The 16,497-nt window shown below is 42.6% G+C and overlaps 2 protein-coding genes and 2 long non-coding RNA genes across 19 annotated transcripts in view; 2 read left to right on the top strand and 2 right to left on the bottom strand.

Annotated features, from left to right (window-relative positions):
* The window catches only part of Erich1 (glutamate-rich 1), a gene marked incomplete at its 5' end in the record, with an annotated part of 52,793,804 nt that overhangs the window by 22,385,546 nt on the left and 30,391,761 nt on the right, over positions 1–16,497 (top strand).
* LOC103693959 (uncharacterized) overlaps positions 1–16,497 on the top strand; it is a 54,023-nt gene that overhangs the window by 29,516 nt on the left and 8,010 nt on the right. For 6 of the 17 annotated variants that reach the window (XR_015640331.1, XR_015640339.1, XR_015640330.1 and 3 more), the window contains one exon: positions 8,571–8,656. This is a non-coding gene — a long non-coding RNA (uncharacterized LOC103693959). Of the gene's footprint in view, positions 1–4,483; positions 5,119–7,648; positions 8,473–8,570; positions 8,657–16,497 lie in introns of those variants that run through there. The other 11 variants (XR_015640342.1, XR_015640345.1, XR_015640333.1 and 8 more) reach the window with 6 other exon arrangements.
* On the bottom strand, positions 5,939–9,504 carry LOC148000560 (uncharacterized). The gene is made up of 3 exons (XR_015640347.1): positions 9,456–9,504; positions 6,695–6,878; positions 5,939–6,218 (listed from the first exon to the last, which is right to left on the bottom strand). It is a non-coding gene; the product is annotated as an uncharacterized LOC148000560 (long non-coding RNA).
* Enpp6 (ectonucleotide pyrophosphatase/phosphodiesterase 6) overlaps positions 11,294–16,497 on the bottom strand; it is a 128,233-nt gene continuing 123,029 nt past the window's right edge. The window contains 1 exon segment of the mRNA NM_001415078.1: positions 11,294–14,990. Within this exon segment, the coding sequence (NP_001402007.1) occupies positions 14,785–14,990 (206 nt within the window). The 3' untranslated portion in view covers positions 11,294–14,784.

A 16,497-nucleotide genomic window follows, 5' to 3' on the forward strand; every position in this document is an offset into this window, starting at 1 on the left:
TTCTCAGTTGCCCGTGACGAGTGAGAGAAACTGTAAAGTGAAGGAGTGTGTGGGCTCTTTAGTAGTTTTTAGTTTCAGATGCCCAGATCCACCTGGATTCTGGAAGGTTCAGATCTCCCAGAAGCCAGCTGCCATTCCCTGCAGCTCCTGGAGTCTCCTGGGAAATACTTTGTCCTTGGTTCACAGTATGGAAATGGCTGGGACTAGGATGAGCTTCCAGAATTGCCCCCCCCCCCCTTCAACGTTAAAGGCAGTACAATGGCTTCCTTCATACTCTTCTCTTCCTACTGGAAGAAAACACAGGCTGCAAGTTTAGTTTCCTGCTCTTCTGGCTGATGTCAAACTTTGCTAACCAGCAGGGTGGTAGGACAGCCAGGAGATTGCAAACTTCTACCCCCACCCCTTCTGATTATTAAAAGGACTTAAAGGTAAACCTTACCCCCTGGGACCTAGAAGAAAGGGGATGGCTATTAGGAATCTCTGTATGTAGTCTCATGTGGTGGTTGAGACTCTGGGCTCCTTCCCACTGACTCTTCTAAGGGGCAGGGGAAAATGTCAGTATAGCCTTGTACTAGAGACATGTGGAAAAGCTGAGTTAAATATGGTGATGACAGAGGTAATTTATCACTTCCTCCTTTCTCCCTACTGTTTCACTTCCTTTACGTGTCTAATGAGGGGGAGCTGCTAAAATACTGAAAAAGAACCCCTGCCCTCTGTCCTGTGTCACATGCCTTTTCATTTCTCAAATCCTTCTATGTTCTGTGAAGCATTTTCTGCACCTGTCTTCTCCAGCCTACTGCTTCCTAGAGGAAGCTCTGTCCTAATTCAGGTTATTTCCCAGAATCTCCTCTTCTTCTTAGAGCATCCATCCACCATCCATCTATCCATCCACTATCCATCTATCCATCCATCGTCACTACATACAAACACACATACACACATACATACATACATGCATATGTACGTACATCTATCTATCCATACATACATATGTCTATTTATCTGTCTGTCTGTCTATCCATCCATCATCCATCTATCCATCATCCATCCATCCAAACGACAATTACTGTGCTTATCATTTGTTTTTTTTATTGGATATTTTTTATTTACATTTGAAATGTTCTTCCCTTTCCAGGTTTCCCAGTCATAAGTCCCCTATCCTCTCTCCCTCCCCTTCTGCTATGAGAGGGTTTCCCCTCCCCAATCACTCATGCTTCACACTCCCCAGACATTCCCCTGCACTGGGGGTCCATCCTTGGTGGGACCCATTGGCCCTTCTCCAACTGGTGACCAACAAGACTGTCTTCTGCTACATATGCAGCTAGAGCCAGGGGTCTGTCCATGTGTAGACTTGGGGTAATTGTTTAGTCATTCAGAGCTCTGGTTGGTTGGTACTGTTGTTCGTATGAGGTTACAAGCCCCTTCAGCTCCTTCAATCCTTTCTCTAATTCCTCCAACTAGGACCGCATTCTCAGTTCACTGGTTTGCTGCTCACATTCGCCTGTGTATTTGACATGCTCTGGCTGAGTCTCTCAGGAGAGAGCTATCTTAGGCTCCTGTCAGCATGCATTTCATGGCTTCATCAATATTATCTAGTTTTGGTGGCTGTATATAAATGGGCTGTATAACCAAGTGGGGCAGGCTCTGGATGGCCATTCCTTCAGTCTCTGCCCCACACTTTGCTTCCATATCCCCTCCCATGAAGATTTTTGTTCCCCTTTTAAGAAGGGTTGAAGTATCCATGCTTTAGTCTTCCTTCTACTTGAGGTTCATGCTGTCTGTGGATATCATCTTGGGTAATTCCAGTTTTAGGCTAATATCCACTTATCAGTGAGTGCATTCCATGTGCATAACTTTGTGATTGGGTTAACTCACTCAAGGATATTTTCTAGTTCAATCCATTTGCCTAAGAATTTCACGAAGTCATTGTTTTTGATAGCTGAGTAGTCCGTTGTATAGATGTACCACATTTTCTGTATCCACTCCCCTGGGTTCTTTCCAGCTTCTGGCATAATAAGTAAGACTGCTACCGCCGGAACCTGAAGGAAACAGACCGGATAAACAGTTCTCTGCACCCAAATCCCATGGGAGGGAGAGCTAAACCTTCAGAGAGGCAGACAAGCCTGGGAAACCAGAAGAGACTGCTCTCTGCACACACATCTCGGACGCCAGAGGAAAAACCCAAAGACCATCTGGAACCCTGGTGCACCGAAGCTCCCGGAAACGGCGGCACAGGTCTTCCTGGTTGCTGCCGCTGCAGAGAGCCCATGGGCAGCACCCCACGAGCGAACTTGAGCCTCGGGACCACAGGTAAGACCAAATTTTCTGCTGCAAGAAAGCTGCCTGGTGAACTCAAGACACAGGCCCACAGGAACAGCTGAAGACCTGTAGAGAGGAAAAACTACACGCCCGAAAGCAGAACACTCTGTCCCCATAACTGACTGAAAGAGAGGAAAACAGGTCTACAGCACTCCTGACACACAGGCTTATAGGACAGTCTAGCCACTGTCAGAAATAGCAGAACAAAGTAACACTAGAGATAATCTGATGGTGAGAGGCAAGGGCAGGAACCCAAGCAACAGAAACCAAGACTACATGGCACCATCGGAGCCCAATTCTCCCATCAAAACAAACATGGAATATCCAAACACACCAGAAAAGCAAGATCTAGTTTCAAAATCATTTTTGATCATGATGCTGGAGGACTTCAAGAAAGATGTGAAGAACTCCCTTAGAGAACAAGTAGAAGCCTACAGAGAGGAATCGCAAAAATGCCTGAAAGAATTCCAGGAAAACATAAATAAATAAGTAGAAGCCCATAGAGAGGAGACACAAAAATCCCTGAAAGAATTCCAGGAAAACACAATCAAACAGTTGAAGGAATTAAAAATGGAAATAGAAGCAATCAAGAAAGAACACATGGAAACAACCCTGGATATAGAAAACCAAAAGAAGAGACAAGGAGCTGTAGATACAAGCTTCACCAACAGAATACAAGAGATGGAAGAGAGAATCTCAGGAGCAGAAGATTCCATAGAAATCATTGACTCAACTGTCAAAGATAATGTAAAGCGGAAAAAGCTACTGGTCCAAAACATACAGGAAATCCAGGACTCAATGAGAAGATCAAACCTAAGGATAATAGGTATAGAAGAGAGTGAAGACTCCCAGCTCAAAGGACCAGTAAATATCTTCAACAAAATCATAGAAGAAAACTTCCCTAACCTAAAAAAAGAGATACCCATAGACATACAAGAAGCCTACAGAACTCCAAATAGATTGGACCAGAAAAGAAACACCTCCCGTCACATAATAGTCAAAACACCAAACGCACAAAATAAAGAAAGAATATTAAAAGCAGTAAGGGAAAAAGGTCAAGTAACATATAAAGGCAGACCTATCAGAATCACACCAGACTTTTCGCCAGAAACTATGAAGGCCAGAAGATCCTGGACAGATGTCATACAGACCCTAAGAGAACACAAGTGCCAGCCCAGGTTACTGTATGTTGAAGGAATCAGAGAAAGAACTGGAAGAGCTTGAAGGGGCTCGAGACCCCAAAAGTACAACAATGTCAAGCAACCAGAGCTTCCAGGGACTAAGCCACTACCTAAAGACTATACTTGGACTGACCCTGGACTCTGACCCCATAGGTAGCAATGAATATCCTAGTAAGAGCACCAGTGGAAGGGGAAGCCCTGGGTCCTGCTAAGACTGAACCCCCAGTGAACTAGACTATGGGGGGAGGGTGGCAATGGGGGGAGGGTTGGGAGGGGAACACCCATAAGGAAGGGGAGGGGGGGAGGGGGACGTTTGCCCGGAAACTGGGAAAGGGAATTACACTTGAAATGTATATAAGAAATATTCAAGTTAATAAAAAAAATAAGTAAGACTGCTATGAACATAGTGGAGCATTATCATTTGTTTTTAATCAAATAAAAAGATTGTAGGAATTAATGGGGTACTATATAATATTTAAATGCATGTATCTATAGTATAATGTTTAAACCAAGTTAAATACATTTCTTTGGTCCAACATTTTATATTTCTTTAGGGGGAAAATTCAGAATTCTTTCTCTAAGCTTTTTTAAAATTCTCAGTACAGTATTGTGCTCTGCACCGCCATAGTAAGCACCAGAACCCCATAATCTTGCTCCTGTCTAACTTTCGCACCCATTGCCTAGACTTTATTCACCCTGTTCATGCTTTGGCCTCTGCTAACCAACATTCTACTAGAAAATTCCATGCGAGTTGCCAACTATTTTGTGGCAGACTTTGCTGAGTGTTGAAAGGAAACCAATCCCAACATGAAAAGACACTAAGCCATCATTCTTTGTAGCTTACAGCCTGGTTTAGGAAGACAAATTATTATAAAACAGTATGGCTTGCTTTGTAATAAACACAACAATAAAAAGAATGTAAAAGCACAAAGGACTCACAGGAAAGTAGGATTTAATGATCTCTTCTGTTTGTATCACGGTAGGAATTGAACCCAGAACGTTGTGCACAGTTGACAAGCACTCTACCACTGAACTTCTTAAGAACCCAGGAGTCAAAGAAAGGAAAAGAAGTTGCTAAACAGAGTAAGAAGGAACACCCAGGACAAGGCAAGAAAGTTGAAAATGGCATGCCTAGATATGGGACATGGAGAGAAAAGAAATCACAGAAATGTATTGAACGTGGAGTGTGGAATTTAATTCTGTAGAAACAAGAAAGGCAAGAGTGCTGTTTAAGAAGGCCAGCAGCACAGTCACCTTTGTTTACAGAGGGGATTACCCAGGTGAGGTGAAGAGTCAACCAGAGGGCACCTTAAATAGCAAGAGTTAGCTACTGAAGGATGCAGTGACAGCCCCTAGTCCACCAGCCGGTCTTCCTGCTTCCTGTTCTTCGACTTTGAACTGGTGTGTTTTACTGTGTTCCTCCTGCTTGCTCCTAGTTTCTCTTAACAACCAGAGTATTTAGTACCACAAAATTAAGAATCCAATCATGCCCAGGCATGGAAGAATGCAATGACTGCAGTGTATGTGTGTTCAGTGGAAACACTAGCCAGGTGTTTCCACATCTTCAGACCCAGAACACATCCCAGTGTCTTGGAGGACGCTGGGGCTGAAGGAAACGGTGAGCTGGATTGACTTGAGGCAGTTCGAAGGTCATGTTAATTTCTCCCAGCTGCCATGGCGGATTACCACAAACAGGAGCGCTTAGGACAATGGGAATGTAGTCTCGCAGATCTGGAGGCTAGAAGTCTAAAGTCAAGATGCTAGAGGAACCACAGTTGCCCTTGGAGAGGCCACTGCAGAATCCTCCCTTCCCACTTCCTAGCTCACTTCAGAGATTGCTGGCCAGCTGTGGCTTGCCGCTGTGCCTGGTCTCTGTCACCACCTAACCTCTTTCTATCTCCGAGCCCCAGTTCTCTCTGTCATTGGATTAGGGCTAAGCAGTATGCCCATCTAAATTGATGACATCTTTAAAAGTCCTACTTCCAAATGAACTCATATTTAGAGGTGTCTAATTGAGGATAACGGATCTTTGGGGGAAGATAGTCCATCCCACAACAAAGAGTGTGATTTTTGTGATGTTGTCTTTCTACTGGTTCGAATCTCTTCTAGAGTGACTCATGGCACATAGAGCAGATTGGGCTAGTGGCAACTCAAGAACATCAAGTAATTATATTACATAGTTGCAAATCTCTTTTCTAGAAACTATACATCCATTCTCCTAGAGTTCGATGATTTAGGACATTCTTGACTCTTTTCTAGGGAGAGTCTGATGTGGAGAGATAAGAAAGTCGCCCCAGACTCTTCCTTGAACTAATTCGTGCTTTCAGTTTGACCACAGCAAAGTAAACCTTTCTGGATAATTTAATGTAATTTAAGAGTCAAAAAAAAATATCGATTTTTTTGGTCCAGAGTGACACTATTATGCAAGACTGGAAAAATGTAGCTTTATAGAACTAGACTTTATTTACAAGGACTTTTGGCAAAATTGTGGAGCCCCACTGGAAGTTCCCGGGTTTCAGCATCCAGGGAGGTAATGGAAGCCGACAGGGGTGGGAGACCTAAAGGAAAGAGCGAGGTGAGCACTGGCCTACTCTCCGAGTCTCAGGTTGCAGGTGCGGATGGATCCTGACTGTGTGGGGTTACCCAGAGTCCTCCTGAGTCACCACGGAGACAGCAGATGCCAGCAGCGATGCTCCTCTGGCGCTGATCTGGAGACTTCTGAGAAATAGTAAACATTCAGAGAGTGACACCAGAGCCATCATGACTTTGTGCTTTCTTCTTTTTCTGGATCTATCTGGTGTGACTTCTCTCTCACCATCATGAATCCCTGCTTCAGTGACACGTCTTTCTGTAGCTTTTCAACTCAATGACACATAATATGTCTCAGCTAAGGGGGGATTCTTGGGGATCATGCTTTCTAGTGATAATTTACTAGCACTTTCCTAATGTTTTGCTTACAATAAAAAGTCCTGTCCAATTTTTTAGATGTTATCCCTTCATATTAAGATTTCATTGCACTGTAACCTGTAACTGTTCAGTTTTTTCCATGACTGCTCCAGTTCCTGAATAATACCACAGAGGCTTATTTATTTGTGAGTTAATGCCTAGGCTTTAAGCTAGGCTTTCTCCCCAGCTAGCTCTTAACTTGTATTAACCTGTTTATGCTATTCAGTGTCTGTGATGTGGCTGGTTACCTCTCCTCAGTTTCATACATCCAACTTCCTCCAAGTCCAGATGGCAAAACCTTGAGCCTGTCTCCGAGAGTTTCTCTCTCTCTCTCTGCTGAATATCCCACCTTTTAATACTGCCTCATCTTATTGGTCATCAGATTCCTATTGATGAGGCCTTACATAGTGCACAGATTATCTCTATAGTAACCTGCAGATAAAATTAAATATTCAGTAAGTAAAATAAGTAAATATTCAATAAATGAAACAAGCTCAGCCCTTAGCACACACCTTTAATCCCAAACACTGAAGGTAAAGTTAGTTTGTAAAAGGAAGCACCCATGTTTGAACAGGATGTCTAATTGAGTGACAGACAAAGTGATGACTCAGAGAAAGATTTGACAGAATACAATACGCTCAACTCTCATGAGAGGGGAAAGGGAAGCTGCTTAAGGGCACAGAGAGAGAGAGGAAAGGAGGAGGGGATGGAGAAAGAGAGGCAGTTTTACTGGGACAGTTATACAGAGACAGGTTGCAGAGAACAAGCTAGACACAGGTGAAGACAGAATGAGCCAGAGAACGAGAAGGAGCCAGAATATTAGAGTATATTGCCAAAGGTTGTATGAGACCAAGTAGAGAAATTCAGGAGAGACCAAGAGAGAAGCCATGAATCAGCATGGAAGGAGTTTGAGCCAGAGCAGCTGAGTTGAACCAGCCAGCCAGAGTTCAGGAGAGCTAGAAAGGGCGAGCTTATTCAGCAGTAAGTCTCAGAGGCAAAAAACATTTTAGGTCTAGATTAGATTATTCAGAGGCTAGAAGCTTCCAGGACTAGACCTAGGTTAGCAGACAGAGGCAGTAAGCATTGGAGAAGACAAGTACATCAGAAGGATAAAAAGCTACTTTTATGTTAAGTGGAAGCTTAACAGCCACACACACTTCACCAAACTGCTACAGAAGAGTCAAGATGTCCATGAAGAGTCTGGCAGTCTCCTGGGAGATGTTTTATTTTATTTACCTTTTGTGTGAGAAGTGGAATACCTCGTGAACGCTACATTAAACATTCAGTTTCACCATGCAAACCCAGGCATACAGCTCTCCCGTAAGTCCCACTGAAACCCTTGCCTTTTCAAGCCTCTGGTGCCCAGGATGGGCAAGCATGCCCACCATGTTGTTATCCTCCAGAATGAGCTTCTGATTCATCTATAATTGGTTAATTAGCTTTTCCCACATCCATCAGCAATCTGAAACTCTAGCTTACTCTAGACTCTGCTATCACCAACCTTTCCATAACATGTATCACAGTGACTATTAGGGTTTGAATGTAAAAACGTCACCACAGGGGTTGGGGATTTAGCTCAGCGGTAGAGCGCTTGCCTAGCGAGCACAAGGCCCTGGGTTCGGTCCCCAGCTCCGGAAAAAAAAAAAAAGAAAAAAAAAAGAAAAAGAAAAAAACAAAAACAAACAAAAAAAAAAGTCACCACAGACTCATGGGTTTAAACACTTGGCTCACAGAAGTTGGTGCTCTTTGGGGACCTCCCAGAACCTTTGTGAATATTGCCTCGTTGGTGGAAATGAATCACTGTAGGGCAGGCCTTTGAGGGACAAGGGATGTAGCTCAACCTGGCTGATGCTGTTCCCTGCCTGCGATTTGGTGACCAGACGCCTTACCATGCAGCCAACGCTGAACAGAACCCGTCCACACCATGAGTGTGCCTTCCCTGCCACTGGTGCACTAAAACCACAACCAAAAGAGCTCCATCTTGCCTTCATTTGCTGCAGTGAAGAAAGTCATCCATACTGTGACGGTAGCGACTTCTTTCCTTGCATGTCCAGTCATTTCAGGTAGAAATACGTAGTGCGGCCTCATTTCTATGACTAAAGTTGTCTCACCTTCCATTTGCAGGAACTTAATACAGCTCCAAATCAGATGAGCTCTCTTTCTCTGCATCTATGTGCCACCCCCACGCTGAGAAGTGACGTGTGTAACTGGTGAGTTTGATATCCCCTTCACCTCCACAAGACCTGGGTACATAAGCTGTGCTCTTCTGTGAGCCTTTCTTGGTGACCGTGTATGACTAACAGAATGCCTTAACAGCTGTTTTCACCACTAGCTAGCAGGCTTATTGAAATAAATGTGGTTGTTGTTGCTGTTGTTGTTCCGAATCTTCAAAGCCTGTGCCTATTTCAGTGAGTTCGAAAATCAGTGTGGAGATCACATTGATTTAGTTAGGGTCCACTGAACCCCAAAATTCTAAATACACACACACACACACACATACACACACACACATACACACATATATACACACACACACATACACACATACACACACGCACACATACACATACACACACATACATACACACACATACATACACACACATACAAACACACACACACACACACTCAGAGAGAGAGAGAGAGAGAGAGAGAGAGAGAGAGAGAGGGAGAGAGCACCTTCTGTTCCCAAGGAAACTAATGTACAGAGCTAGGAAAGGAAAGTGCACTGTTTGCAAATTTATTGTGCAAAACAAACTAATGTAAAACAAAGTGTTCATGAATAGAAGGGAATAGAAATAAGGATAATTGTGAAGTACAACACTTTTCATTACTAAAGGGGAACAAAGGGAAGAAATAAAAAGGAGTGGGTTTATATGAAGATGCTGGAGATTGGGTTCAAATAGAGAGGCAGAGGATCTGTAAGGTGGAGTTGGGGTGAGGTGGACAGGCAGATAAAGGTGAATAAAAAAGTACAATAAAAAGCAAGGAAATTTCACGCTCACTCACCATGTCGGCATGCAGGTAGCATGGCTCCCAAGGGCCGTGCAGATAAACCACACCGGAAGTGAGTAAACCACACCGGAAGTGAATAGGACACTGGGAATCTGCTGAGGAGGAAGAGCAGAGCAAAGGCCTGGCCTCCTCTGACAGGCGCGGGCCAGGCTGCACAGAACGTATGGATGATTGGTGGGAATTTAAAATGGAGACGGCAATGCAGAAACAATGTGGCAGTTCCTCAGGAGTTTAACATAAAGTTGTTCTATACCATTAGGTATGTCCCTGAGGCTGTGAAAATACAGGAATATAAATTTTTAGAGGGCATCTCAGGTGAAGGAGAGGAGAGGGAGCCATGGCCTCCAAGTTCTTTGGGACATGCGAAAGGAAGTCATTGCCAAAGGAGACCTCCTGCTGGCAGTGGGGACAAGGGATGGAGGGCTTGCTGACTTGGGGGTTTTGTTTTGTTTTGTTTTTATGAAACCACAAGTGTGCCCTGGGGAATAGTGGGTGGATTTGAATGGTACAGTTGGATAGAGATGAGGGGTTTTTGTTGTTGTTGTTTCCTTTTTGTTTTGTTTTTTCATTTTTGTGGGTTTTTTTTTTTTTTTGACTATTTCTAGATTGTGATTGAGATGGATGGTCCCATCCAGACCCAGCTAGAACAACATGTCATCAAGTTTTTCTGACTTGTTTGTCCCAGCATGCTTCCAGTGGATGCTTTCTAGAACATCCAATGTTCGCTTTCTACAGAAAATATCTCTCCCCAGATTATGGGACATCTATTTAATGGTTATATATTCAGTGGCTGGATATGTAGAAATACACACACACACACACACACACACACACACACACACACACACACACACATCAATTAAACTTCTGAAGTTATTCAGGTCTTTTAAAAAGAAGACTTGTTTTTGTTTAGTAGAAAGAATCGCTGTAACATTCTCTAGAAAGTAAAATAAGCTCAGTATCAAAGACACCGAGAACTGAACCTGCACACAAAGAGTGAGGGCCTGCTCCTTCCTCACCACCACACGCCACCAGGGACGGAGCATGGATTGTAGAACTAAATGTCAGGGTTAGAACTAATCACTTATAGAAGAATTTAAGGAGGAAATCTTCTCAGTCTTAGATTGAACAAAGCTTTCTTAGATCAGAGCCAAAAAACAAAAACAAAATAAACTAAAGCAAAACTTCATCAAAAATTAAAAATGTGTGTGCTACAAAGGATGCCGTCGAGGAAATGTGTGTGTGTGTGTGTGTGTGAGTATGTGTGTCTGTGTGTGTGTATGATGGATTCTAGGGGAGGGAGAGTCTGTTTTCTTTAAGGCTGCGACCCTTGGTGATAGGTCAACCAGATTCCAGTGGATGCCCTCTATCTGCTGAATTCAGTGGGCTAAAAAAATTAATGAAAAAGAAAAAAGAGACCATGAAATTGGGAGAGGAAGGGGACATAGGGGTAAATTTTCAGTCACAGTAGGAGGTGATTAGGATTGAAATGCACTGTATGCATGTATGAAATTCTCAAAGAAGTAATAAAATGTTACATTTTTCAAGGAAAAGTTAATATGCTGAACACACTTTAAAGTGAGTCCCGTCCTATTCTCTTCCTCCCATTTTCCTTCCTTCCTTCCTTCCTTCCTTCCTTCCTTCCTTCCTTCCTTCCTTCCTTCCTCCATCTAAATTATAGATCTGTGATTGAATACCTTTAGTCCATGACTTATGGAGTAATGATATTGTCAGTTGGGAAATATGAAGAGATGGCAAGGCAAATGTGGAAAATTCACTTAACTGGATAACCGAAGATTAAAAAAAAAAAAAAAAAGACAGACTGTCAGAAGTTTAAGTCTTCCTGTTGACATTTATTCTTTTTTTTTCATTCAAAATATAAACATTTAAGACATTGTACTAGGTGACATTTTATGATTTTTAAGCGACACGTACTCTCTTTAGTATGAACTAAAAACCAAGTTTCAAAACCTTTAATAGCCAGTGGGCCTTGGCTAATGATCGCCTTTTCTGTAGTGAATTATTTATAGCAGCTGACTTTGGTCCATCACAGGTTGCTTATAAAGGTAAAATGAAAATCACACTTGGAAATCTCTTGACATTTACACAAACGCGGAAACTTAGAAAATTCCACCAAAGAGGAGCCGTTCTTCTTGAACATGGTCCAAGTTGGTTTGATAGCACCATCGGGGCTCTTAGAGCCACAAGGAGGGCATTTGGAAACCAAGCTACCTGCCTTCTCTCTCTCTCTCTCTCTCTCTCTCTCTCTCTCTCTCTCTCTCCAAGTTTCTTCCTCCTTAAGAGCTTTGAGACCTCCTCTTTGGTGTTGGAGGGATGGAGGCTTGATCCATATGGGGTTGGTCGGTGGCCAATGTCAGCTGATGAGCCCCAAAAGAACTGGCTACTTACGAAATAGCTCTCTCAGGATTCAGATACTCCAGAATTGAAGCAAACCCCACTTCTCCTTGGAGCAAGCCCAAACCTTCATTATTATGACTTACAAGTGTTGTCTGAGGCCCTGCCTCTGCAACTTTGGGAGGGGTTGCAAGGTACTCTCTGTGGTTGAACTGGGGCCTGATATGGATTTCCAAAGTCTCCTTTAAAGCGAAGAGAACTGGGCCTTTATAATTTAAGACCCTTCTAGGCTTGCAAGAATTCCCTGGACCTTTTGTAGTTTATGGTTAGGTCTTTAGAATTTAATTAAATTGGATCCTGGAGATGAGGCACATGGGTAGAGAAAGGAGCTCTTAGTGTCATCTTTAATTTAAAGACCATCCCTTTCGTTTCTCAGTGGTAGGTCCACCCAGCTATCTTCCTCCTGGGATTAGCAGGAAAGTCTCAGGAAACTTAAAAAGGAAGCACGTGTGTTCGTATTCCTCGAACATCTTACTTCTACTGAACGCCATGTTTAGAGAAAGTGAAGTCTACAGCCGTGGCACCAGGAACATACTGTCTCTCACTGAGTCTCAGAGGCTATGCAGGGTTAATAGTGGGTGGGAGATGTTAACTGGAGAAAAATTAGACTTTAAAGCAAAACTAAAAGGGAGGTAATTACAGCCAACTATTTATGTCGTCAGAATCTATACATTGTTTTCAGGCAAAAGACCTTTTTTTTTTTCCCACCCTAAATTTTATTATTTGCCTCCACACAAGATTCCTTTGGTATCTTTTTCTCATTCATCTACTGAGCATTACTTTGGGAGAAACTATACTGTGTTAGGTAGATACCTGAGGCTTTGTTGTACAACCTAAGGCTGCCTAAGGGTGAGTGAAAGGAAGAACCAGAAAAAAAAAAAAAAGATGCAACATTGTGTCCGATCTTATTCCCTCGTGATGTTGACGATTAGCTTTTAATTTAATCATTTGAATGTGTCTCAGAAATCCTTCTTCTAAAGAGGAAGTCAACCCTGCTTCCTGGAATTCAACAAAACACCATTCTTTCAGGGAAAAGAAAACTTTGAACAATGGATGTCTGTCTCAGCAGCTATCAGTGTTCTGAAAGCACTAATTTGCTTTCAACCACACAACAAAGGCTGATTTGCCTCCTTCCCAGTTGATTCCATGGTTTGTTGGAGCTTTAAAGACACATTACCTAAATCCTTAGAAATCTTTTGTGAGGATAAACTCAGCAATTTTTTTAAGCAGTGATCTTTTGCTTTAATAATTCAAGACACTAGCAACTTCGTCTTTACCAAACTCTGGGGCTATTAAGAGCCATTCCCCCCAGGGCAAGCACCAAATAAAGACTTCCTCCTTCTGTGAACTTTTAGTTCACTTTTAGTGTCACTTTGAGTGACCCATTTAGTGCTAACTCATTTCAAATGCAAAGCAACAGGATTCTTAATCTCCTCAACATATGATGGGGTTGCATGCCAATAAACCTATCATAAATCGAAAATATTATTCAGTCAACATGAATTTCATGCACCATCCTACAGACCCTCATACTTTAGCAGCACAATGTGCTCTGAGATGTTGATGGTTACACCCAGGATCATGTGGCTGGTTGGGAGTTGCGCTTTGTGGCTGCTTCTGGCCAGCCTCCTGAGACAATGTCACATGGCATAACAGCAAGCTGAGAAAATGGAAAAATTCAAAATTCAAATTCTTTTGAATGTGTCTTGCTTTCTCGTCATAAAGAAGATAAAAATTCTAAGTCTAACCGTTATATGTGGCGGACTCTGTGAGTATGTGTGTATGCTGGCACACGAGTGTGTGTTTATGTGTAAGCATATATGCATTATATGTTTGTGTCTGTGCATGTGTGTACATGTGAGTATACATGGCATATGCATGTGTGCATGTGTATGTTCATGTGCAAGTGTGTGTGTGGGGTGTGTGTGTGTGTAGGCACACTTCTAATTGTTTAAAAATATAATCAGCCCTTGTTATACAAGTTTTCTTCTGAACTACTGAAGTATGAAACTTGCATTTGATATATTGCCATTCCTAACAATGAGTTAAATTTCTGATGATCCTATTATTATTACTCAGACCGTTCTTCTTTCCAAGCCTTTACTGACAGATCAGGCATGTACCCTGCTAAAGAGTAGCAGCAGGAAGTTAGTGGTCACAGGCAGGCAGATGATTGGTGTATGTTAATGTTCAGGGCCTGTGGTTTGAAAGGCTTTATGGCATGAGAGAGTGTGTGTGAAGTTATATAGAACTTTAAAACTTGCCGTTCAATAAAAGGGGGAAATTATTCTGTTCTTGGATTTTGAGAGGAGTCGTGGCTCCTGCCATTTCTATGAGTTGTCTAATTGGTTTTGATGCTTTAATTGGTTATGATCTCGACTGGCCTATGTGCTTTCTAAGATTGTGTTATTTTAAAAAGAAAACCCACATCAGGCATTGGGGCAGAAACAGACAACACATACTGCTTTCCTGGAGATAGTCTCTATCTGGAATAAAAAAGGAAATACAAAATAATGGCTGCAGATCCCCAGGTTTGAGCCATTAGATGTGGACAGAGCACAGAGAGCCTGCTTCACAGGGTGAGGCAGGATGAGAGGGGTCCAGGATGACCGCAGCTTATCCATTTAATGTTTGGCTGTTGCATGGGCTGACCGTGGCTCTCACCATTCGTCTTCAGTAAGAATGTGTGAACAGAGCAGAAAACTGTGTGGTGAATGAGAGGATAAAATTTATACATTTTAGGTAAAACAAAGTATAAGAACAGACAGACATTTGTGTGTAGGATCATCCAAGAATAATATGTTTACAACTTTAATGGCCTTGATTGTGTTAATAGAGCTATTATTCATAAGGAAAATGAAAACTACTCCATGTTGGAGGAGTGCTTTGGAATGAGCCCTATGGCGAGCTATACAAAGTATAAGAGGAGAATCAAGACCAGCGCACAACTGTTCGGCGGGATGGATGGAGACGAGCTGGTTTGACTCTTCAGCATGCATACCACCCTGGACCAGGACCCATTGTTGGGCAGTGGGGTGATGCCTACGACATTACACATGATGTTGTAGACATCCACAGATCTGATTGGAGCAGCTCTGAAGTTCGACTTGAAATCTGAAAGGCAAAGAACAGACAGGCAGATGATAGTCATGACTAGTCACTCAGAAGAGGACGGTCGACGACTCGACGATGAAATTCTGTCCAGACGCTGGGGAAGTCATCTCCATCAACGACTGTGGCTAAGTCACTATCAACGAGGAAGCATAGGTGGAAGGTTATAGCTTGTAAGGGGACACTTCTGTGGAGCATGGAGACGAGATTCTTCAAAGGATAAGTCAACGGGTAGACCTTCTTCGAGCTCAGCTTCCTATGCATCTGTTACAATCGAGCTCTCCTGCAGAGACAGGCCAACGTCTGCAGTTCTGTGGCTTTAGAGCTCTGAGGATCTAGTATGGTCAGAGAACATCGGCTGTTTTTCCAGGCTCCTTGAAAATATCATGAACATCATTGAGAATGTCTAGCCCACCAAGGCTCATTGCTATGGTGGTGTCCAGAGCAGCACCCACAAGTTGAAAAATCTCTCTTTCTTCCTGTCATAGGAAGGTCGCCATGGCCCATGAAGCTATATGATCTCCTGGCCATGCTAGCTCACCAGCAATGGTGGTACTGTTCTCAATATCTAGAGAATTAACTGAGCATAGCTTAGGAGCTGTTTGGGGACCAATAAAATAATTTAGACATAGGGAAAAATGAGACAATTGGTGTTGGAGTTGAGATCCCAGGAAAGACTTCAAGTGACAGATAGGGGACAAGGCACTATGTCTCTACCCAGATCCTGTCCCATCCTGAGGAATTAAACACAGGTACATAAAGCTTGGAGCTGGTTAGGCACAGTACTATCCTCCAGGGCCATGAAAGGTGGCCATCTGCCATCTAAGAGATTGGGAGGATTTTAGGCCAATAAGCCTGTTACTTCTCTGTGGGATAATGAATATGGAGCCATTTTCCTTTAGAGCAGTGGTTCTCAACCTTCCTAATGCTGCTATCCTTTAACACACCTTCTCATGTTGTGGTAACTGCCTCCCCCAACCATAAAAGCATTTTCATGACTGTAAAGTTTGTTAGTAATGATTTGAGATGTGAATTCTAATATTTCCGATGGTCTCAGGACACCCCTGTGAAAGGGTTGTTTGACCTTCAAAGGAGCCAAGATCCATAGGTTGAGAACCACTGTTTTAGACACTGACAATCTGAACACAATATATATATATATATATATATATATATATATATATATATATATATATATATGAGCAACTTCGCTTTTACCCCAAATATAACCCAATAAAATACCCCAAGCTATGCTAAGGCTGAATTCAAGGTTGAGTTTTAATCCAGAGTAAAGCACAGTACGTTTAATGTTCATTTGTGATTTTTAAAGGGGAGACAGGGAACTTGGGAGGTACCAAGCCAGACTTTGTATTTCAGAAAACAATCGTTTCTTGTGATTTGCTACAATGTATCAGAAATATATTCTGGAGGTTCAGTACCGACACAAGTCCTGTCTCTGGAATTCCAACTGTGGAAGAGACAGAAACTCCTGCTACTCCATGTATGAGAT

This window comes from Rattus norvegicus, chromosome 16 (genome assembly GCF_021556685.1).
Source record: "Rattus norvegicus strain SHRSP/BbbUtx chromosome 16, alternate assembly SHRSP_T2T, whole genome shotgun sequence".
NCBI classification, from domain to species: domain Eukaryota; kingdom Metazoa; phylum Chordata; class Mammalia; order Rodentia; family Muridae; genus Rattus; species Rattus norvegicus.